This window comes from Tiliqua scincoides, chromosome 1 (assembly GCF_035046505.1).
Source record: "Tiliqua scincoides isolate rTilSci1 chromosome 1, rTilSci1.hap2, whole genome shotgun sequence".
Lineage (NCBI taxonomy): Eukaryota > Metazoa > Chordata > Lepidosauria > Squamata > Scincidae > Tiliqua > Tiliqua scincoides.
In genome coordinates, this window is record NC_089821.1 from 39,392,537 (window position 1) to 39,416,307 (window position 23,771).

At 44.4% G+C, this 23,771-nt stretch overlaps 1 protein-coding gene across 1 annotated transcript in view; it reads left to right on the forward strand.

Moving 5' to 3' along the window:
- The window catches only part of ANO3 (anoctamin 3), a 295,226-nt gene that overhangs the window by 267,742 nt on the left and 3,713 nt on the right, over positions 1 to 23,771 (forward strand). The window contains exons 16-25 of the mRNA XM_066626992.1: positions 1,240 to 1,380; positions 2,206 to 2,370; positions 7,378 to 7,414; positions 10,017 to 10,128; positions 15,490 to 15,547; positions 15,838 to 15,935; positions 17,419 to 17,564; positions 17,684 to 17,836; positions 19,663 to 19,810; positions 23,313 to 23,393. Of these exons, the coding sequence (XP_066483089.1) occupies positions 1,240 to 1,380; positions 2,206 to 2,370; positions 7,378 to 7,414; positions 10,017 to 10,128; positions 15,490 to 15,547; positions 15,838 to 15,935; positions 17,419 to 17,564; positions 17,684 to 17,836; positions 19,663 to 19,810; positions 23,313 to 23,393 (1,139 nt within the window). The remainder of the gene's footprint in view (positions 1 to 1,239; positions 1,381 to 2,205; positions 2,371 to 7,377; positions 7,415 to 10,016; positions 10,129 to 15,489; positions 15,548 to 15,837; positions 15,936 to 17,418; positions 17,565 to 17,683; positions 17,837 to 19,662; positions 19,811 to 23,312; positions 23,394 to 23,771) is intronic.

Here is a 23,771-nt window from a genome sequence, read left to right on the forward strand (position 1 = left end):
TGAGTACTGCCAGCATATCACAGGGTTTGTTGGTCAGCAATATTACAAAAGTATAGGAATGTTCATTAGGACTCTGTTGAGTGCCAAGTTCTGTTCAGCTGCCTCTCATTATCTGAGCAGCTGTGCTTTAAATTTTAAAACTAATGCTCAAGAAGAATTAAGCTTATCTGTGACAAAGAATATTAGTCATGGAAAACTCTCTGCATATGACATTAACGAGAAATTGCAGCAACTTTTATTACCATGGCAAGCTAGGAGTGAACTGTGCCATGATCCTAGACATGTTAATGAAACAGGCAAGTTACTATGAAATCAGTGGCAGCTTCTTCCACTTGGTGGAGTTAATATTGGGGCATGTGGTCATATTCAGATGTTGCATTTCTCATATTCAGCTACCATTTCCTTGAACATCTGTCTAAATACGATAAGACTGACTGGTGTGCCCGTTAAAAGGAAAGTGGTGTTTCCAGTAAAAAGACCACCTGGATTGTCATCAAACTCATGAAGTGAAAACTCTTTTCTGATGAAAGCCTGCAGCACACTGAAAACACCCTGCACATCAATACATATAAAATGACTGTGTGCTTGCATATGTACATGTGAACATGGACAGTCCGGGACCTTCCATTTTTCAAGGTACCAGACTGTGTATATAAGAGCCAATGAACATTCACATGTACATGGATAGGATCCATGACAATGGCACCTTTATATGTGTGGAGATCAGGAATAGGGCCCATCAGGGATGGCTACTATCATTCTCTCCATGTAGTCCTTGCACACAAGTAATGTCAGAAAAGGGCTATAATCTGAATGCACAAAGCAAGTCCTGAAAAATTTCACTTGTCTGTAAAACACATTTATCCTCTCTTGAAAATTCTCTGGGGGTTCTCTTTTATTGGAAACCTGAAATGTGCTTTACATGTGCTTTTGAAATTTTGGCCCCAAACCTAGCCAAATCCCCCCCTTCAAAAGAGCTAAAGCACTCAGCTGCCATTGCTATTCAATAATCTGTTCAATTGCTTAATAAAAGGTTTCAAAAATTGCATCCTTTGATCTTCAGGGTTGCCTCAACACAGTTTGATGTTTGAATCTTAAATTCAAAAATAATGCATATGTTACTAACATGAATTTTATAGAGCATGTTAATGGGAAGGGTGCCAATAAAATGAATCATGACCCCAGACATGCATGCCGACCAGTTCATTCATAAACTGAAAGAAATCTTTGTAATTGCAGGAAGAGCTTCGCCCCCAATTTGAAGCAAAATATTCTCAAGTGGAGAGAGTAAACCCTATAACAGGAAAACCAGAACCTTTTCAACCATTCCCTGATAAACTTAGTCGGCTGATGGTGTCTGTGTCAGGAATATTCTTCATGGTAAAGTCTCCCAAAGATTGTGAATTTTGGAAATGCTTTCTGGGCTGCTTCAGATCAGCATATCTTGTTAATGGTCTCCTCGAATGCAAAGAGATTTGATTTCTAAATTGGGCTTTACTGCCAGAGGAATGCATGTTTTGCTGGCAGCAACTGCTGCAAAAGTGCAGTAAAGCAATTTCTAGCAGCTGGCCTGAGCCTCCCATACACACTGTTCACTCTTCTGCCACCTGCAGGAGCAAGTAAGCCAGTGGGGGAGATAGGAGGGGTGAGGGAAGAGCAGAACAGGGTGAGAGGGGTAAAACTGGGCAGGAAGTGGGGCATAACAGGACGCTGTGAGGCTCTGAGAGGGGGTGGATCTGGCAGTGATGCCGGATCCTATCCCTTCCAGCAACAGCGTCCCTGCCCCCTTCCTCCGTCTTGTGCTAGCAAAATCGCTAGTGCAGGCCAAGGAGACCCACTGCTGAGCAGACAGCTTATACATGGTAAGGGGATTTAAATTCCCTTTCCCCATTGGACACAGGGCTCCCATTTTTGGCATGGCTGCGGCAGCAGGAGCTGAAGGATAGGGTTGGGCTGTAAAATGAACCTCTCTAATTGCTTATGATTAAAGTCTGAACAATTTTGGAAATACTGCTGTAATGAGCATTTTAATTTGAGCAACGCCATATTTCAATCTATGTACATAACTGGCTCTTTAAAGAAATGAGATGAGTTTAAAGCAATTTTAAGGTCTGTGCTTTTATGATTTCTGTTCACTTATTTGTGTCAGTTGTTCGTAACGTGTCCATTTTTCAAGTGCTTGCACTCAATTTTCCCTGTCTGCAGATATCATTAGTGCTCACCGCAGTCTTTGCAGTTGTAGTCTACCGCTTGGTGGCTATGGAGCAGTTTGCCTCTTTCCAGTGGTACTTCATCAAAAAGTACTGGCAGTTTGCGACGTCGGGCACTGGAGTCTGTATCAACTTTATGATCATCATGTCGCTTAATGTTGTAAGTTCTTCGTGGTTGTTCTTTTTTTAAAAACGCTCCAAGTGTATCATTTATTCAAATACAGAATTGGCTGACCATTTTTGCTCGTTTGGGAAGCAGCTTAATTTGAACTAGCTTCAATTAAAATCCCTCTAATTTGTAAGCCAGTGTTCCTTATATTCCTGAACCACTTTTTGTGCAGGCAGATTTTGCTCAGGCAGACACATTGAGAACTAAATCAGTTATTGAAGTAGGAGCAATTATGGCATGGCAATCAGCTCTTTGCAAGGACATTCTTTTGCTGATGCCACAGACTAAAATGGGAGCTACTGATTGTATTATTATCACTACCCTTATTGTTTATATTCTGTTCTTCCTCTAGGAAGCTCAGAACAGCACACAAGTTTCTACTTCCTACATTGTGTCCTCACAGCAACCTTATGAAATAGGCTGGCCTATGACTGGCCCAAGGTCACCCAGTGGTCACTCACTTCATGGTCTGCCTGAACAAGAGGGTCCTCTGAGGGGGAATTTGAACCCCTCTCCCTGGGTTCTAAGGGGTATGTTAACATTCTACCTTCCCTCATCTCCACCAGGCATAATGAACACATGGAAGATGGAGTAGAACTGCAACTGTTGGCCCTGCCCTTGACGTTGGGTGCAGTTGGAGAAATAGGCAAAATTCTCCTTAGCCAGGCTCTTTTAAAAAGAGTGTTGGGTACAAGAAACAGAGAATTTCTTTTTAAATCTTTAAAACTTCTTTATTCTAAGGATGCTTCCTTGGCAATGGTGGGAGTAGAGTAAAAGATAATACACGGCCTCCTGCATTATCCACAGGGGTTCCATTCTAAGAACCCCAGAAGATAAGGAAACCCACAGATAATGAAATCTGCAGGTTTTGGAAGCCCTGTAATCCTCCAGAGGTGACATAAGTTGTGTTTCCATCACTTCCAGAGGGTGTTCTGAGGGCCGAGGACGCCGTGTGCCCAGAAAGCCTTTAAGGTCTTTGGGAGGCCTTAGATGGTCACTTCCACTTTTACGGAAAAAAAAAATCAGAAGTGACATTTAAGGCCTTAAAAGGTCTTCAGAGAACTGGGGAAGCCAGAGGTTCCATGTGGGTCAAATCTGTGGGTTCAGGGACTCACAGATAATTAAATTCGTAGGCCCCAAATCTGCAGATACAACAGGCCTACTGTATCCATCCCCTCAGAGGACCCTCTTGTTCAGGTACTCTCTCTTAAATGGAGACTCTTTTTAAAGGATGCACCCTCAAATGGGAGAGGATGTGTGCTTTCAAAGAAACCTCTTTGCTAATCAGTGGATATGCTGCATTGCCAACGTAGCTGCTTTGCCAAGAAACTGCTCGCATGAGAGATCAAGGTATTTCTGATGTTTTGCAGAATAACTTGGTTCCTTTCTGAATCTTTCCAAAATATTCCTTGGGACGCTTGTGCATCTCTAATTAGTGCTAAAGGAATCACTAATGACATCATCAGCCAGAGTGCTGCAATCCTAAGAGTTGTCCTCTCTGTGAGCTTACTGAATGCACAGAAAGTGGGAACCATCATGCCCTCTGGCTCCACACTTCAATGTCTGCATATTCAGCACAGGGCACCGCCATGTAATTGGAAATCCTGATTGCTGTGGAATTCCTGATAGCATAGAGCCCATTTCACATTAACACTGAGTATGGGGGTGACAGGAAAGGGGCAAGCAGGTGCAGCTCTGCTCCATTCCCTGTGTGTTCATGTAGGGGAAGAGATGGTGGGACCAGGGAGCAACAGGTCCAAACCTGACCCAGTCACTGTCAGGCTCACAGGATTGTTGTGAGGAGAACATTCTGGGGTGCACAAAGTTGTATGTCACTCTTGGAGGGATGGCAGGATAAAAATGTAGCGTAATAAAAAGTAAATCGGTCTCACTTCAGTATGTAGTATCAGCAAGAGCGTTTCTTTCCAAATCGGTCAGGGCTTTTCAAACTGGGGCTTCGCGACGCACCAGCCTGAAGGCCCTGGACTCTGCCCCCTTAAGTGGCAGCGAGGAGGCAGGGGGAGGCTGCGACACAATCCCCAGGATCGTGTTGCTAAGGGGGCTGCAGGGGCTTGACTGGACTTACCAGAGTCTCCTGCAGCCTCCTGGGGGTGTGGGTAGCCCTGCATGACCCTCCGCAGGGTACCCCAGGTCTTGAAAAGTGAAAGCAGAGCGACTGCACTCCACTTTCGGTTTTGCGGAAGTGGGGCGCAATTGCTCCACTTTTCCTTTCTAAGCTTCGGGGAGCCCTGCAAACGGTTGCATAGGGCTTTCTGCACCCCCAGGAGGCTGCAGGAGGCTCTGGCAAGTCCAACCAAGCCCCTGCAGTCCCCTTAGCAATGCAATCCTGAGGATTGTGTCGCTGCCTCCTCCCCGCCCCCGCAAGGACTTACTGTGGGGCTTGAATTCCCTTGGAGTTTGAGAACAGCTGAAATAGGTGATAACTAAAACCACCACTGACTTCCTAGTCCTTTTTAAGGGTGAGTTAGGCATATTGCTCCCATTAAAACTTCATACACTTTCATTTAGCTGAATTATATCTTTAAGCAATTTCTGCCCAACATTGCATATAAGCAGGGACCAAATGTGTCCGCAACAGGGACCTGTTGGCTGGGCAAAAATGGGTTAATGGTGGCATATGATTATTTTTTCCTATCTGTGTGTATTGCAGTAATATCAAGAAGGCTGTATTGACATGAGCAGATGGGTTAGGAACAGAATATGGGTGATGGAGCTCAAAACTGAAACAGGGGTGAGTGGAAGTGGAGAGTAAGTGGGGCGTAATTCTGACTGTAGAGTGGTGGACATCAGAACAAGAGAGAAGGCAGCATGAGCCAACAGTGTGATGCATATAAAGAAAGCTAATGCAATACTGAACTGAGATATCGAGTCCAGATCACAAGAAGTAACAGTTCCACCCTATGCCACACAGACCTCACGTGGAATATAATATCCTGTTTTGGGCACCAGATTTTAAGAAGGATATTGAAAGGTTTCAGAGAGGAGGGCAGCAAGAATGGTGAGGTGTCTGTAAATGAAGTCCTATGAGGACTAGTTAAGAGAGACTAGTTATGTTTAGGTTGGAGAAGAGAAAATTTAAGAAGAGATATGATAGCTGTCTTCAAGTAATCGAAGGGCTTTCACACAGAAGACAGTGAAGAGGAACAACCCAGTCCTATCCCCCACCCTCTTCTACTATATAGCCATGCTGACACAGTGTGCACTGCATGCTGTGGTATGAAAGCAATCAGAAGACCAGTGGGAGGTTTTACTTATCTCTTGCTGGCCTTCTGATCACTTCTGGCCTTCTGATTACTTACCTCCCAATAGGTCACCCAATCACCTGTGGGTCTCCTCGCACACACACCAGATGTTCTTCATATGCCTGAGGAGAGGAAAGGGACAGGGTGGGTTGAACGCACCTTTTCCAGCAAGGTCCACCCCTTCCAGGCTGCCCTTTGAACAGGGGATTGAATTGGGTGACCACTAAGAACCCTTCTATGATTCTAAGAGGAGATCAACAAAAAAGGCTCATCTACTTACATTTCATGCTTCTATATGCTTCGATTATTGAGAATCTTAGTACTGTGGAAGGTTATTTGATTCCATTGAGAGGCTTTCTCATACAGCTGAACTGTGTTGTAGCAACTGATTCTGTATCCATTGAGGCATATCTCCCATAATTCCAGAATGATTACTAACACAAACTCTTCTTTTATGGCAACTTGCTATTTTGTACCTGTCATTGGCAGTGTGTGCTTACTGCAGTGAAAGAGGGAATCTATAAAACAGTTCTCTAGTCAGTCATGTCTCATGTTATTGATGTCCCGTATCTGGATCATAGCAAGTACAGACAAGTCTATAAGGAAGACAAAACTCTTACACAATATGGAGACACTCCAGGAAATGAATATCAGCTTTAAACCTGGCCATTCCCTGAGGCTGAGTGTTCATGTTAAGAAAATAGGTGTGGATATTTATTTCATTACTATATCATTCCATGGGCTGAAGCACATAAGACTAGAAATTCTAGTCAAGTAACTTTTTGACCGTTCAGTATGTCATGCTGAGCACCTCAAATTAATCTCTCAGCACCCCTAATCATTATGCAGTTTTATTTAATGGATAGGACACACCAATAAAGTCGTTGTGGCAATGTAACCACACTGGGGCTGATCTGGCTAAAGTTAGCCATTAATCTGGCTCACTGAAAGCCATGGGCTTAATGTAGTCATGATGAATAACTTGTTCCATTCGTTTCAGTAGAATAGTCACAACAGACTTTAGCTGGATCAGGGCCTGTATCTCTAACAATAGTTTGTATATTCCAAAGCAAAAAAAAACATTACTTCATTTTATCTGGGATGCTTCAGGTGAAGGAAATGCAGCATAGACATTTAACTATGAAGCTATTTCTCAAAAGGAACTAGGGCTCTCCAAACTATGACCCACAGGCCAGATCTCGCATTTGGAGATGGCCCTTCCCATGCGAGCAGCGCTTACCATACTGAAACGGTACTGCTGCTCCTGGCACCCGATCTCAACACAGGGATGCTCTGGGCAGTCACGTCTGCCTGGACATCCTGTTGCAAAACCTGTTGGGGTGATGGGCAATAGGTGCGACTGCCTAGAGCGCCCCTGTATTGAGAGCAGGTGCCAGGAGCAGCAGCATCATGGCAGAACAGTAAGCACTGGCTGGGATGGGGAGTGCTTTTCAGCTGCACAGTGGTCTCCAGTTTGGAGACTGCTGATCTAGAACAAAAAACTCATGACATTTATTCTTCCTGTACGTTATTATGCAGCTGAGCATAATTACATTGCATTCTCATACCTTTGGTGAGGAAGACTGGAGCTGGAAAAGCATCCGAATTCTAGCACCTGTGTTGGGGGTATGTGGGTTACATTTCATCCTCAGCTGTTCCAAGAGCCACAGTTTGATTTTTAAAATTGAATTAAGTTATGAGTAAACTTAGTTTCCACTTCTCATCTCTGTTCCAGGTCTATGAAAAAGTTGCCTATCTCTTAACAGATTTAGGTAGGTGCATTCTATATATTGCCGTAATGCTTCATGTCTCTGCAGTCGTGAAAGTACCTAATAAAGTGTCTTATCAGCACTAATAAAATTGCACATTTATAATATATTTATTACATTTATAAGAGATAAACTACATTTCTAACACAGTTACAAATCGTGAATATCAGTGGATCTGGAAGAAAAGAGTCATACAATGCAATCCTATGTATGTTTACTCAGAAGTCAGTGCTTTCTCCCTGTTAAACGTGTATGGGATTACCATCTTAGACAAGGAAGAAAAAGTTCCAAGCTAGTAATGGCAAGAGATAGACCAAATCCAGGGGCTTTGTAAAATGATGAGTGTGCATGTTTGATTCATACCAAAAGTTAACCAGCCAGTACCTCATTCTCAAGCCTGCCAATATGGTGACCACAGGATTAAATAAAGGCATCAGGGAACCAGTGTGCCTCATGTGAGCAGCAAATGGCAGGGGAGTGGCAGATTCGGGGTGCTCTTCATCCCAGGTCTGCTGCCACTTCCCTCCAGCCCACTGCAGACATAGCTGCATTGATCTGCTTCCTTTCCTTGCTCCTTCTTTGCACAGTTGGTTTTTTTTGGCAGAAACAAAAATTGTAGGGCTTCCTTTTTTATTTGAAGGGAACATGTGAGGAAGGAGCAAGGAAACGAAGCAGTTCAACGTAGCTCTGCGTGCAGTGGGCTGGAGGGAGAGGGCTGCAGACCATTTCTGCATGCGACACCACTACTCATCACAATTTTTTAAGTCTTGGTGTTTTCAAATAATACCATCATGTTATGTATATCAATCAATGCATAATTTCATGCGGAATGCAACTATTACCCTGCAGATGCCTGATCTTGTCTGATCTCAGAAGCTAAGCAGAGTCAGGCCTGGTTAGTGCTTGGATGGGAGACCGCCTGGGAATACTGGGTGCTGTAGGCTTATACCATAGTTTTCGAGACTGAAGGTTGCCAACCAGCCAGCAGCAGTGAAAAAACTGCATTGAAATATCTCTATTCTATCAAAAGTTGTAGCTAAAAAGCCAGCAGGGTCGGGGCAGTGGTACATCACCATGCCCACTGCCCAGGACGTTGCCCTGCCCACTGCATGGAAGAAGGTCCATCATAGGGGTTACATGCTGACCTCCCACACCGGGTGACATAAACCCTAGTGATGCCTGAGGCTGACAGATTGGTTTCTCAAGTGACACCCATAGACCCTAACTCCATTATATATCAACTACTTTTTCCCCACATTACCCTTGATGCTTTAAGAAAGGACTCAGATCTTTTTTTCCCCTTGTGTGAGCAGGGACACATGCCTTGATAGAGTATCTGCCTCTTTTCATGCACCACAGCTATTCACTCTGCTCTTGGGAAGAGTCAGATGATCAAAGAGGGGGTGGGGCAGAGCTAGGTTAATTGGAGCCCACCTGCTACACCCCCTTCCCTTCCACTGTGGAACCACCACCTTCTTCTGCAAGGTCCTGCATGAAATAAATCAGATGAATGAAGCATGCTGAGCACTCCCAGCATGTTCCACTGGTTCTGCTTATTTCAAAAGGGAAGGCAGTGGCCATGCTGCAATGCCTCCTGCCCACCCAGCTGCTTTCCGAAGAAGCTGGGTGGATGAGGGGGCAGTGGCTGAAGCAGCAGGTTATTCAGTGATCCTCTTCCTGATCACTCACAGCATATGGGGAAAAGATTGGAGATCTGACTGAGGCAGCTCGGTGGGCAAGGGAGCTAGAGGGAGATGGCAGGCAGATGTGGGAGTGGTGCAGCCCTTTTCGGTTTGCTGCCCCCTCCCCAAATCACCTCTTGAAGTGAGCAGATATGTCAGTCCCATTGTTAGACCAGCTCCGCTGTTGATTCTGGGCTGTGCTGCCTGGAGCAATTCTTTCACTTTAGCTGCAGCACAGAAAAAAAGGGAAGGGAGGCAAACTCCATCCTAAAGATTATCTTCCCAAACACAAACATCTATGTAGCTCACTTCCAAGTTAAGTATGCTTAGTATGCATCTTTAAGTATACTTCAAGTGTAAGGTTCCTTTGAAAAGTGTATTCGTTGTAGTATCTAGGAGTACAGATCCTTTTTTCCTCTCTGGAACAGTCATATAAAATCTTCTTGATTTAGTGCATAATAGGCCATGGGTAGATAGAGCAGTCTGCCTTTAACATTTGCATACCAAAAAGTCAGCAAGAGAGCTTCTTGCCACTAAAATACAGTCCAAGTTGTATCATCAGGTGTGCCTTGAGAAGTACTGCAGTGAAGTAACCAAGACAGATCCAAGCAACAAACTTCAGGAGGCAATGGAACAAATGAAGATATAAAAGAGTCTGAAAACACAATTCAGACTGAGACAAAGACAATAAAGTCATTGTTGAGTGAACAGAGAAAAAAGATAGGGAAAAGCCTGCTTCTCCTACAACTTAATTTCCATTGATTTAAGAAGCAAAGGCATTCACACAAAGGCCAAAATGTGCTTCATGTGTAGCGTGTCGTGTTTGACACCAAGTCCAGACAGAATTCATATGCTAAAAATCTGAAATTTATTTCCTTTGCAAATGCATCACGTGATTCTGGTTTTTGCTGTTGTTTTTGTAGAACATCCTCGAACTGATTCAGAGTGGGAAAACAGTTTTGCCTTGAAAATGTTTCTCTTCCAGTTTGTCAATTTAAACAGCTCTATTTTCTACATTGCCTTTTTCCTTGGAAGGTAAGTTGATTTCAAATTACAGGAGGGAAAGCATAAGAAATTCTCAGAACAAAATCACATTATTAGCATGGGCTGCTTTCAAGAAGGCTTAGGGCCCAATCCTATCGGGCTCTAGCACCGGCTGTACACTCGTACCACCAGCACCACTGTCACAAAAGTGCCATTACAGCCTCTGTACCAGAAGACACTTCCAGAGAGTGGCCAGTGGAAAGGTATCCTGCAAGCTGGCACTGGGGCATTTTTGGGCAGGGGAGAATGGAACTGGGCAGGGGGAGGATGGAACTGGGAGAGGATGGAGCTGGGAGGGAAGGATCAGGCCCAGGAGGGAGCTGGCACAGATCCAAGGAGACTCATTGGGGCCTTGGATTGCTCCCTTACTCTGAGGAGACTCTGGTGGCTGCCTGGCACTCATAAGAAGCAGTGGGCAACATTTCTGCTCCACTGTTCCTCTGGGTGCCAAGGTCCCACAGGATTGGGCTGTTAATTGCCTGACAGCAGAATCCTATGCATGTTTACTTTGAAGTAAATCCCATTGTGTTCCATGTGGCTTACTCCCAGGACAGTGTGCATAGGATTGGAACCTGAATCTGCACCATGTATTAAATTAGGTGCATGGTTCATCTGAACAGTGTCTATACATTCTTATAAATCCATTTACTCTTATAAATGTGTTTATCAACACATGTATGGGGCAGTTCATCCAAACCACGCCTTTCAAGCAACAACAGAAAAAACTCTGAATTTTGCCTGATGAAGGGGAAGGGCCAGGACCATGCATGTTCTATGAATGATCATGTCTCTTACCATGTTTGAGCATTATTCGTTAATTGTAGGGGTACAGTTATATAGACCAATGTGTATGCGATTGTATACAGAGTGATGAAATGTGTGGTGCTTTGCACTTGGTGTGCTTGTATTGGGAAGTTATAGACCATAGCAGATATCCACCAAGTGTGCATGTGGCAAGACTAACAGGTATGGGTCCACAGCATGTGATAGCATAGATACAGTTTCTGCAACAGCCCAAGATACCATTGCAACTACTGGGAGGTACTTCTGGTGCATTGGTAAGGGTTTCCTCATTCACTTAAGTGGAGGGAGATGTCCCATGTGTGCATATCTCTTTCTACTGAAATGAATGTAGAAATCCGCTTGTGTAAGAACTCAGCCCTAATGCTCTTAGGAAGAAATGCCTTATTGGAAACTCTGAAATAATCCATTTATTTCAATGAGGTTTACTGCCAAATACTATCGCCCATCTGCATTGCTAGAACTTGCATTTTGGCAGCAGAAATGGCAAAATGCAAGTTCTGGCAGCAGAAACGGCAGCGCAAACATGACAGTGCTGTCACATGCTACCAGGTTACTGCCACAAACACTGAGTGGCACCTGCCACGTGACAGAAGCTTGTCTGGCTGCCACAGAGCTGGTAAATTGGCTTGGGGGTACGGGGGAGGAAGGAGTAACAGGGTGGAAAGGATTGGGACAGGGATGAGAGATGCCAGGAAGTGTGTTGCGGTGGTTAGGGGGCAGGTATCAGCAGCAAAAGTGCTGCTAATACCATGTGCATCCTTCCTGGACTTGCCATGCCCCTTTGAATCCACGTGGGCTTGTGCCAGTCAAAGATCTGGCGCAGATTTAAATAAACCCATAGGGCAAGGGTGCCCAAACTCCGACCCTGGGGCCACTTGTGGTCCTTGGGGACTCCCAATCCGGCCCTCAGGGAGCCCCTAGTCTCCAATGAGCTTCTGGTCCTCCGGAGACTTGCTGGAGCCTGCGCTGGTCCAACACAACTGCTGTCAGCGTGAGGGCAACTGTTCTTTCTCTTGCATGAGCTGTGGGACGAGGTCTTCCTCCACTACTTGCTGCTTCACATTTTTGATGCTGCAGCAGCAAAGGAAAGGCCTGCCTTGCTTTGTACAAGGCTTTTTGTAGGCCCTGAGCTATTGCAAGACCATTCATTCATATAAGCTCCATCTCTAGTATTTTCATTTATGTAAATATATTCAAATTTGAAATGTAAATTAATTCTTATTTTTCCCACCCCCTGACACAGTGTCAAAGAGTTGATGTGGCCCTCCTGCCAAAAAGTTTGGACACCCCTTTCATAGGGCAAGAGGGAACTTATCTGGAGTTAAGAGTGCAAAAGTTCCCTTACTTCAAGGAGGCTTCCTGATTGCTCTCCTACTCCAAAATGTAGCACATACCTCCACACCACGGCTGCGTCGGTGCAAGTGGTGGAGGATAGGATTAGGGCAGGAGTGCTCACACTTTTTTGGCTCGAGAGCTACTTTGAAACCCAGCAAGGCCCGGATATCTACCAGAGTTTTTTTACAATGTTCGCGCCATCATAACATAACATTTATGTGTACAATGTATGTTGGTGTACCTTGCATAACCGCATGAGCCAATATTGCACAACACAACATAATTAACTATAAACATTTTTTGTAATTACTTGAGTTTACTTTGATGACTTGCACTGAAGTGAATCAGCCAAGGATGCATAGCCCGGACAGTAGCTGCTGACAGCCAGCTTCAAGCACACTTCCAAATGTTCATCAGTCATGGTGGAACGGTACTTGGACTTAAAGATCTTCATGTAGGAAAAGGCTGACTCACATAAATAAGTGGAGCCCTTCCTGCCTCAGGTGCTCTTATATCCCTGAGGGCCCTATTGCCTTCCAGTGGCTGCAGCTGTGCAGCACACTCTGCTGGATGCCCAGGCCTTACCCTTAAAGGGGCCACTGCTGACACCACAGCCTACCTCCTCACCAGATCTTCCTTGATTCCAATACAAGTGGGGAGGGGGAGCAGATCTCTATACAGACCAGTGCAAAAACAAGCGAAAGGTGTGGGGGAGGGAATATCTCTATATAGACATCACAGCAAGACCAGTGCAAAACCCCTTGCACACAGAACCAACAGATGGAAGTTGGGGGGGGCGGATCTCCATACATATCAGTGCAAAAACAGGGGAAAGGTGTGGGGGAGGGAAGATCTCTCTATAGACATCACAGCAAGACCAGTGCAAAACCCCTTGCACACAGAACCAACAGATGGAAGTTGGGGGGGGGGGAGATCTCCATACATACCAGTGCAAAAACAGGGGAAAGGTAAGTCATCCCCAGGAGAGTCAACGGGGCTCACTCCCAGGGATGCGTGGACAGGAGCTCACTCCCAGGGCGGGGCTCATTCCCAGGGATGCTTCACTCCCAGGGCAGGGCTCACTCCCAGGAATGCATGAACGGGAGAGAAGCCTGCGATCTACTCATTTTGCCTGGCAATCGACTGGTAGATCGGGATCGACTTATTGAGCACCCCTGGATTAGGGCTTTAAGCATTTTCCCTCTAGATTGTAACCAGTCATCTCAGTCCAGCAATCTTCTGGTTCATACTCCAAAAGTTCCATGGAGAGTGCAGGTATGAGCTGCCTTGTGTGGACTCACTCCTAAATGGAAAATTCCATTTGCACACAAATTCTGTGTTTCCTTCAGTACCTATAATAATTGTAGCGTAAGGGTGCTTTTGTCAAATCTGAAGATAGCTTAGAGCAAAAGGTAATACTAAATGGAACTGCTGCTGCTACTTCATGTTTCCTTCTTCCATTTTACCTGTAGTACCCTATAATATAACACAAAACAGAACATGCTATCACCATGCTGTATATTTCCACTGCTCCTTAGAGTTTTAGAAATTTCTTCTGGGGGTTTCCGAAACTGTTCGAACTGAGATTAGTCCAGATGATGTTTTTACAAATCTAACATAGTACAACCAACATTATGAGTCAGTTGAGAGGGAAAACATTCTTTTGAGAGGAAATTTTTTCTTTTCTGAGGGGTCTTCTAATTGCAACTGGTATAGTAGGCAACCTTCAGTCTCGAAAGACTATGGTATCGCGCTCTGAATGGTGGTTCTGGAACAGCGTCTACTGTGGCTGAAAAGGCCAATTCGGGAGTGACAATCCCCTCCACAATGGGAGCAAGTGCAGTCTGTCCCTGGTCTGTCTCCCTTGCTATGGGCCTTCCTTCTTTGCCTCTTTGCCTCAGACTGTTGGCCAAGTGTCTCATGCAATAATAATAGAATTCTGAACTGAACTGTAGGGAGGTAGTCCATCACGACTCCTTAGCTGGAAATGGTTGCTCAGACAACAACATTTCAGGGGTTTTAGGGCCCCGTCCTGAAACCCCTGCACCAGTCCTCTGCCTGCGCTGAGTGTCACAAATGTGCCGAAAGGCATGCCCACAAGACTCATCGCTGGGTCAGCACTGGCGCCTGCTCAATATCCAGCGCAGACTTGAGTTGCCCCATTGCAGGGCCTGCTGCCTTACCCAGGGGAAGGGAATGAATGTCCCCTTCCCCCAAGGACCTGGTGGAGGCTTTCCAGTGCACTCAGGGTGCAGCAGTTGCCATTTTGGCACTGCTGTTCCTCTAGGCGCTGAGCAACTCAGGATTGGGACGTTAACAGTTTTCTCATCTGACCACATGTACAGGTTTTAACTGGGGTTTTGTCTTTGTGGTTTAACTAAAACCAATGCTCTCTTATTTCAGTTACGCACTCCAAAATTAATGCATATTTTATTCCATATTACAAATAAATTTATAATTATATAATATGATAGAAGATTTTTAAATATAACAACTTATATTTTATAGGCAGCATGTCTGAGCGGATTATAAAAATAGCACTTTGCAAAATTTCTTGCATTGTTTCAGGACTTCTCCGTGTCCCTTTTGTCCCCTTGGTGCTTATACTTCTTCTTGGAGCCATTTTTCTTCTTATGTTTTACCTTCACCATCTCCAATCTAATTTTCCTATACTTTTATTTAATCCGATTGGCTGTCGACACCTACATGATTAAGGGCCCAATCCTATCCAGCTGTCCAGCACTGATGCAGCTGTGCCAACGGGGCATATGCGGCGTCCTACAGTGGGGGAGCAGTCACAGAGGCCTCCTCAGGGCTGGATTGCAGCTGCATTAGCACTGGAAAGTTGAATAGGATTGGGCCCTTATTTGGTAGGCCTCCATGATGTCATCAAATCACATCAATGGCTATGAGTTCATGGCCATAACCAAAACAATGCAAATGTGTTCATTTGCGCCAAGCAGGATATCACTTTTTGACACTTGTGAAAACAAAGTCAAAACTATAGAAATAGTTTCTAGTCCATTTAGATTTAACTTGCAGCCCAAGCCTATGAATGTTTACACAGAAGTAAGTCCCATTGTATTCAGTGGGCTTACTCCCTAGAAAGTTTGTGTAGGAGAGCAGTCTCAAATTGCTTTATATAAAGAAGTTTGATCAATAAATATTTCCATTTGTTCAAAATTCAGCTGACAAGAATCTTATTTTTTTCAGATTTGCTGGACGTCCTGGAAAGTACAACAAGCTTTTTAATAGGTGGAGATTGGAAGAGGTGAATAAACTATGATGTTTACACCAGTATTGTTTTCACATACTAACCAAATATTTATTTATTTAGATTCATTTATACTCATTTGTTTCTTTGGGCCAAATATGCTCCTAGGCCAAATGATTCTGTACTCTGTAACTTTACATAATAGGAAAACAAAAAGGCAGATTTCTTTCCTTTTCTTTTAGAAGAATCTTGAAATGCAATGCTTTTATTTGTTTTGAAGATTTATAATGTGTCTTTTGACTGCATGAGTCCCAAGAGTATATTTATAGTAATGTCTGTTCCTCCAGTGTCATCCTAGTGGCTGCTTGATAGATCTCTGCCTGCAAATGGGTGTGATCATGGTTTTAAAACAAATGTGGAACAACTTCATGGAACTTGGTTATCCGTAAGTATGGTGATACCATTATAGTTTTAAAAAGATTAGATGGCCTTTTTAGCTAGAGCAGGGTAAAAGTCAAATGTTTTTGTATCACAAAAAAGTCACCATCCTATCCTTTATGGGACTGAGCAACTCTTATAGATACAGAAAGAAGAGGCAATCACTAGAAGACAATGCAGCCTCCAGGCCCATAGTTTTATACCACTGTGTCCTTGTACAGAACAAGACAAGTCAGTTGTGAGTATTTCTTGTAGGGATTTTTGTTGAAATTGGACACTGCTTTGTATCTGTACAATCCGAATGAAGTGATGTGGTATGTTTTGCAAAAGCCATCAAAAGGATTCAGTGATCATTCAGTGACCTCGAAGCATTTCCTGCTGTTAGGAAATATATGGAATAAGAAGAGAAACCCCCCTTGGCCTTGTAGAACAGTGCTGAACTAGCAGCCCAATCCTAAACTTCCCTAGCGCCCGGGAAGCAGCAACAGGTCTCCTCAGGGTAAAAGAACAAACATTCCCTTACCCTGCGTAAACACCCAAGTGACCCCAATGGGTCTTCTCGAATCTGTGTCTGCTATTGAGCTGGTGCAGAACTGAGACGACCCATATCGGGTTTCCTCAGGCAGGAGTGGGGTTAGGATATGGCGGCACAGCCTACCGCTATCTCTGCCCCCCTTCCAGGTCCACTCTTCACCCCACCCTCCCCAGTCCAGCCCCCTTCCCACCACCCCCACCCTGTAAAGCAGGAGTGCCCAAAGTTTTTGGCAGGTGGGCCACATCAGCTCTCTGACACTGTGTCGGGGGCCAGGGAAAAAAGAATTAATTTACATTTAAAATTTGAATAAATGTACATAAGTTTACATAAATGAATATATTAAAGATGAACTTCTATGAATGAATGAAGGTCTTGCAATAGCTCAAGGCTTATAAAAGGCCTTCCACAAAGCAAGACTGGCCTTTCCTTTGCTGCTGCTACTGCATCACAGACATGAGCAAGCAGTGGAGGGAGCCCTTATCCCACAGCTTACGTGAGAGGTCAAACAGTTGCCCTCATGCTGAGAGCAGTTGCGTCCAGCCAGTGTGGGCTCCAACAAAGCTCTGGAAGGCCAGAGGCTCATTGGAGACTGGGGGCTCCCTGAGGGCTGCATTGAGAGGCCTCAAGGGCCGCATGTGGCCCCAGGGCCGGGGTTTGGGCACCCCTGCTGTAAAGCCCTGCCACAACCCATATCTACCACCAGGAACTCTCTGCGTCCAACTTTGGGCACTGAGGCCGAGCGCCGATTGGCGCTGGGCTCAGTGCCAGTGGCATGTTCTGAGTGCTGGCACAAAAGTGCCTTACAGCACTTTTTGCAAGGAGCCCAGGTCAATGGTGCTGGCGCAGCACTGGTGCTGTGGCCCATAGGGCTTGAGCCCTAAGACAACAGTGAGTGCCACAAGTGATTCAATATTTAGCACAACCAACGTCATCGATTTCATACTTTCTAACGTAGGTTGCTACAAAACTGGTGGTCACGGCGCAAGATCAAGAAAGGAGGGCAGTTACTGGAGCATAAATTTTCTCTACCTCAGTGGGAAAAAGATTGGAATCTACAACCCATGAATCTCCACGGTCTTATGGATGAGTACTTAGAGATGGGTGAGCATGTTTACAGAGGTGGAGGGGTTCTTAAATGGATGCTAGAAGACTTGTTTGCTGCCATAAAGTTTCATGTGGTTCTTCTTTTTCTAAACACATAATCTTTTTTTTTTTTCCAGTTTTACAGTTTGGCTTTACTACCATTTTTGTTGCTGCTTTTCCACTGGCACCTCTGCTAGCATTGCTGAACAATATTATAGAAATCAGACTTGATGCATATAAATTTGTCACTCAGTGGAGGCGGCCAATGCCTGCAAGAGCAACAGACATAGGTGAGGCAAACAACTATTGCCTTTGGAATATTTTTCACCTTTACCAAATCTTTGCCTTGTTCCCCTTTGCCTAAATGACCAATGTTTCTCAGCAGAAGTGGTTTTATCATACTGATACTCTGAGTGATCTACACTACAGGCTTATGCAAAATATTCTGATGCATGTTTACCCAGAAGTAAGTCCTCTGTACTCAACAGAGCATACTCCTGTTGAGTATATATAGGATTGTAGCAGAAATTCAGTTGATTTTAAAAACTATTTATAATGAGACTTTTCCAACTTTACAGACAACTAACAGCCCAATCCTAACCCGTGATGAAACAGGCAGGCCACCCGGCCTGCCCCGTATCCAGTATGGGATTGGGGCTAGTTGCAGCTCAGCCTGGGGCAAGGGGAAATGATTCAGCTTACCCTAGGTAATGTGGCAGCAGCCCTAATGGGGCTCCTTGGATCTATGCCACCTAAAGAGGTGTTGCACCAAGTCACCCTGGAGTGGGGTAAGGATTTGGCGTAAGAACCGGATCCTGCCCCCCCCCACTCAGTCCTGGGCCTCCCACAGGCCTGCCCACTGCCCACCCCAGAATGTCTTTGTTCCACCCTCCCCCTCTCCACAGACTCCCACGCCAGCCCAGTACAATGGCATCAGAGGCGAAATGGCACCAGGGGTGGTCTCCGAAGGCTGGCGCACATCCATGCACCAGCCTCCCAACTCTTGAGGTGGTGCAAAAGTGCCTTACGGTACTTTTGCAACACCTCTAGGCCAACGCAAGGCACTTGTGCTGGCCTAACACAGGGTTCGGATTGCTCCCTAAGTTAAATGCAGATGTAAACCTGAAAAAATTCATGAATATCTTAAATCAGATATTCATATTAATATCTTAAATCAGATATTCCCCTGGGGGCTAGGCATAAGAATAGGCCCTCAGTTTGGCTGTACTTGTCGTAAGAGGTGACTAAACAGCCACCGGGTAGATGGGACTCGTTAGCCTGGGAAGGCAGCCCATCTGAGAGAAGGAAAACTCTGATCCCAAACCTCCACTGCCTTGTGGCTACATCCAGTTATGGAAAAGGCTTCAGGAGTCAACCTCGAGGCAAAATCCGGAGCCGGAGTCCCTGAGGCAGTTCATGGCTGAACACAGTCACGTTCTGGCAACTCCTGCAATGCTGCTGGAACCAACCATATTGGCTCCTGCCTTTCCATTGGACCATTTCAGCGACGTGGAGAGCGGGGATTTGCTGCATGGGTAACAGCATATCTTCCATACCTACTTTACCCAGGCTTCGCGTACTGGAGAGGACACTGTTCCAGAACCACAATTCAGAGCGCGATACCATAGTCTTCCAAGACTGAAGGATGCCAATGTATAAATCAGATAGGAGTTTACTTTTTAAAAGTTAAAAAGTTATGTTTTAAATCATAAAAAAACTTAAAACATTTTTTAAAATCTGAAGAAGTTAAGATATGCACATACGCATATGGAGTTACATATGCCTGGTTGTGCAGTCAGAACATCATTACTTTCTGCTAGTGTAATAAAATGCATCTACCAAATAATAGTTATGAATGAGTCTAAAATGGAACATAATTTGTTGTAAGAGCATAGGAGGTATTTACAGACGCAGTCTGAATATAGAAGGTATTTGTTCTCCCAATTCAGTTGCAACAAAGGGCAAGATTTCAGGACTGTTGGGAAACTGAAGCTCTAATTTTGCTTTGGAAATGAACAAAAGCTTCTTTGGATGTGGACTGGAAAAATGTATGAGAACAGCTTTATAGTGTTTGCAGCATTTATTGTTGTTTGCTATTATTGTTATCTTCTCCTAGGTATCTGGTATGGCATTCTCGAGGGAATAGGAGTCTTGGCTGTCATCACCAATGCCTTTGTTATTGCCATTACTTCTGACTACATCCCACGCTTTGTTTATGCGTACAAGTATGGCCCTTGTGTTGATCAAGGCTACCGACAGGAAAAGTAATTATGCCACTTTCTATGTTTTTTTTTAGCTATTGCACTTTATTTGAATGGAAGTTTATTAGATTCACACTTTTAAAAATGTTCTGTATTTGATTCAGATAAAATAGAAACAAAGGCACAAAATGGACTGCATTAGGCCAACACTGCATTTATTCAGAAGTAAGTCCCATTGTTGTCAGTGGGATTTACTACCAAGGAAGACTGCATACAATTATAGCCCAGGTATTGTGTTGTGTTATCCAACCTGTGCCAGTGAAAACCTTATAATTGAAATGAAATGTTATCCTTTCAACATTGCTCACCCAAACTTAAGCATGCATTAAGTCACATGCTAAAAATGAATGGTATAGCTGGAAATTTCACAAAGGTCAGTGCCTACAGCATGCCCTACATAGTGAAGCGGCTCCAAAACACTGATTCTCTGTGATCATTTCAGAAAAATAAAATATTTATTATTAGAAGAATCCTTCCTTTCCATGCTCTTAAATAGGGTGACTCCGTACGGTCCAGAAACAGGAGACTGATGCTGTAAACATCAGCCCTATGCCAGATCTCCTCACCAGCTAACATGTAATTCAACGTACATCATGTCCTAACATCATGTCCTAACATCATTACTGCACACCCTGGTGGCGAGGAAAGCTGTGCTTGCCTTGACTCCGGAGAGTCTTCTGAGCCCCACAGAGACCATGCGCATCCGCCCACGGTATCTGCAGGCTTCAGAAGGTCCGTTTAGGCCCAAAAAGGTCACTTCTGGTTTTTGCATAAGACTGGAAGTGGTACCAAGGCACACCTGTATTTACATGTTCTCATTGGTAGCTAGTAATGTGGATTTTCAAATAGCATGATGTCCAACCCTCCGTTTAAGACTTAGCAATAGAATTGGGCTGCCCTGCTGGCTGCACTAGTGTTCTCCCAACACTGGCTGATGTAAAGCCACTGCAAACCGCATGCCCGCATTATGCTAAGTAGTCTGCTGCCAGAGCGCTGGCAGGAAGGTTAGAGCAAGTAAGCCAGCTGGGGAGGCAGGAGGGAGTGGGGGAGGGCAGAGAAGGGCAGGGAGGGGTGAAAATGGGCTGGGAAGAGGGAGAAACGGGGCAGAGAGGCTGCAGTCCACCATCCAGTAGCGATGGTGTGCGCCCGATCCTATCCCCTCTGGTAGCACTCTCTCTGCCCCCTTTCTCTCCATGGACTTGCACCAGCTAAAGAGGTGGCGCCGATCCAAGGAAACCCACTGTGAAGTGGAAGGCTTACACAGGGGAAAGGGTATTTAAATACCCACAGCCTTCCATTCCGCCCCACCTCCCGAAAAGATGTATACTGTTTATTGAAACTTGTTTTATCTTCCCATACATGGGGATGGGGGGTGGAGAGTTTTGTCACCCTAACAAAAACTAGATCACGGTAGTCCAACATATGGCCAACAGGCCAGATGCGGCCAAAGAGCCCCTTTCTGGCACCCCCGAAAGCCCAGCCACCGACCCCCCCCCCACCTCCTCCTGGTTCAGCAACTTTTTTGATCTCTCTGCTGCACCTTTGGAGAAGCTGGAACAGGGTGGCAGGGAGCTGGAATAGCCCTGCTGCACCCACTTCCACCTCCTCTGCTTGCGTCCTAAGCCTGCCAAATGATTTCGGTGGCTCAGAACACGGAAGTAATTGGCAGTGATGTCATCATGTCACTGTCAATTACTTCCAGGTCGGCACAGCCGGGCGGGTCATGTAGTGTTCATGTGGCCCTCTGATTGCCCAAAGTTGGATGACCCTGAACTAGATGATCTGCTGTTATATTGCTACAGGCCTAACATAAAAGTTATGAAGACAGGTGAGCTAGAATTCCATCCCAAACTTTTTTTTTTTTTTTGCATTTATTGCTGAGTCTGTAAAACAAAGTCTTTTGATCTTGCTAGAGAAAAATTAAATTAATCTTATTTTAGTCAAAAGTATATTGACATTCAGCTGCTGGGTAACATCATGATAAGCAAAACATTTTCTCAGGAGATTTCACCATTGTTACTGTTATGACTCCTTAAATGTCAATTGACTGTGTATTTTCTTATTCCTTGGCTTTGCAGTTACACATTTAATAGGTGGGTATGAGGGGCTACTGTCCAACATGTCGAGAATCATTAGTACACTCTAGGGGTTCCGCTGGGGATTAATCATCAAGCTTATTAATGAACTAGGCTGGCATGAATGCAGACCAATTCAGATCAAAATGGGTTTCCTTAATTTTAAGGAGTTCCTGCTAAATCCAGTGGTTGGTTATACCAGTTCAGAATTTAGACCTTCTGCCAAACATTTGGTTTCAGCACCTAGAAGACCGCACTTGGTGCCCCTTGCACGCACCTGCCAAACAATGCTGATAAGAAAATGATTCCTGTTGTCCCCTTCCACTTATCCCAGTGGATGAACCATATTGTCAGTGCTGGCAGCTGCACCCATCATTTCTTGGTCTTCATGCTTTGTGGAGGATCATGCATGCAGTCTAACATTGCTTGTAAAAATCTCAGAAGCATGCCGGCTAGTCACAATCCAATGAACAAAGGCCAACGTCATTACATTGCCATTGACATTATTCACTTTCAGAATCAGGAGACCTGATTCATTTATTCTTTACCTATTTCTCTATTGCCCAAGTTAAGTACATGTACAGGTTGTATCTTGGCATTTGAGGGGCTTCCCCACTGAAAATTGTGCTATATGCTGAAAATTGTGTTATATGAAATCAATTGAAAAAAACAATGTCCCTTAACTCAGTTGTTTAAAAATAGCCTCACTTACCATTGCAGTGCAGGAGAGCAGAAGCAGCAGGCAGGCAATCAATCAATCAACAGCTTAGTTTTGGTTCACTCCAAGGCAAGCAACTCCTCCCTTCTGCCTGGAGAGTAGGAAAGAATGCAAAGATAATGCAAAGCGGAGGTGATAATCACACCCTGCTTTGCATTCTTTTGCACAGGGGAAGGGAGAGGTCACTTGCCTCAGAATGAACTGAAACTAAGCTGTTCTAAGCCCCTGGAGAAAGTTTGATTGATTGATTGACTGCCTGCAGCCATTCGCCTGCATTACAATGGTAAGCGAGGCTGAGTAAAGGGATGTTTTTCTTTAAAGGGCCCCTCAAATTGTGTTGAGATAAAATCATGGTGAAAAATCCGTGGATAATTAGGTTCTACCTGTATTCCACAATATGGCGACAGTCACATGCAATTTTAGACAAAGTCAAATTGAACACAAAGGCGCACACACATTTCTTAGAAGCACAAACTTCATTTTCGATACTCAGTGCTTTATGAGTATCTTGCAGCATAAATCCTGTTCTCCTATTTGGAAAGTAAAGAACATTTTGCCCTTATCACCTACTGAAAATATGACAGGCATGCCTTGGCAATCATGGGCATGAATTGGTCATGGCAAGGAGGGTGACTGAAACATGCTTTGCATGCATAACTTATGGCAAACCCATTTTCCAATGGGAAATATTGACTGAACTTTCTTTTTGTAGGTGTTTGAGGGGATACGTCAACAGTAGTTTATCAGTATTTGATCTGAGTGAGCTTGGCATGGGATACTCAGGATATTGCAGGTATGTGTTTTAAGAAATTGCCGCTTAATTACAAGGAAGACATGCTTCTCATTTTTGACAAAAAGGCTGATTGCTTGAACTGCTATTTAATTGCTTTATTCAGTCAACATGTTTATCAAGTCTATTGCTGAGCTTAGCCTTGCACATTTGAGAGGAGGATTTGGGATTGGGGAATAGAATGTTAAAAATGCCCTGCTGAATGTCTTTTGTGATTAATGCAATCAAATCTCTTTCTTTTATTTATATCCATTATTTTATCTTCATTTGTGTATTACTTTAAAACACATATTTTTCCTGATGTTACTTACAGCCCAATTTTATCAAGGCCTTAAGCTGACAAATCTCATGATGCATCAGTATAAGACTGTGCCCACCATC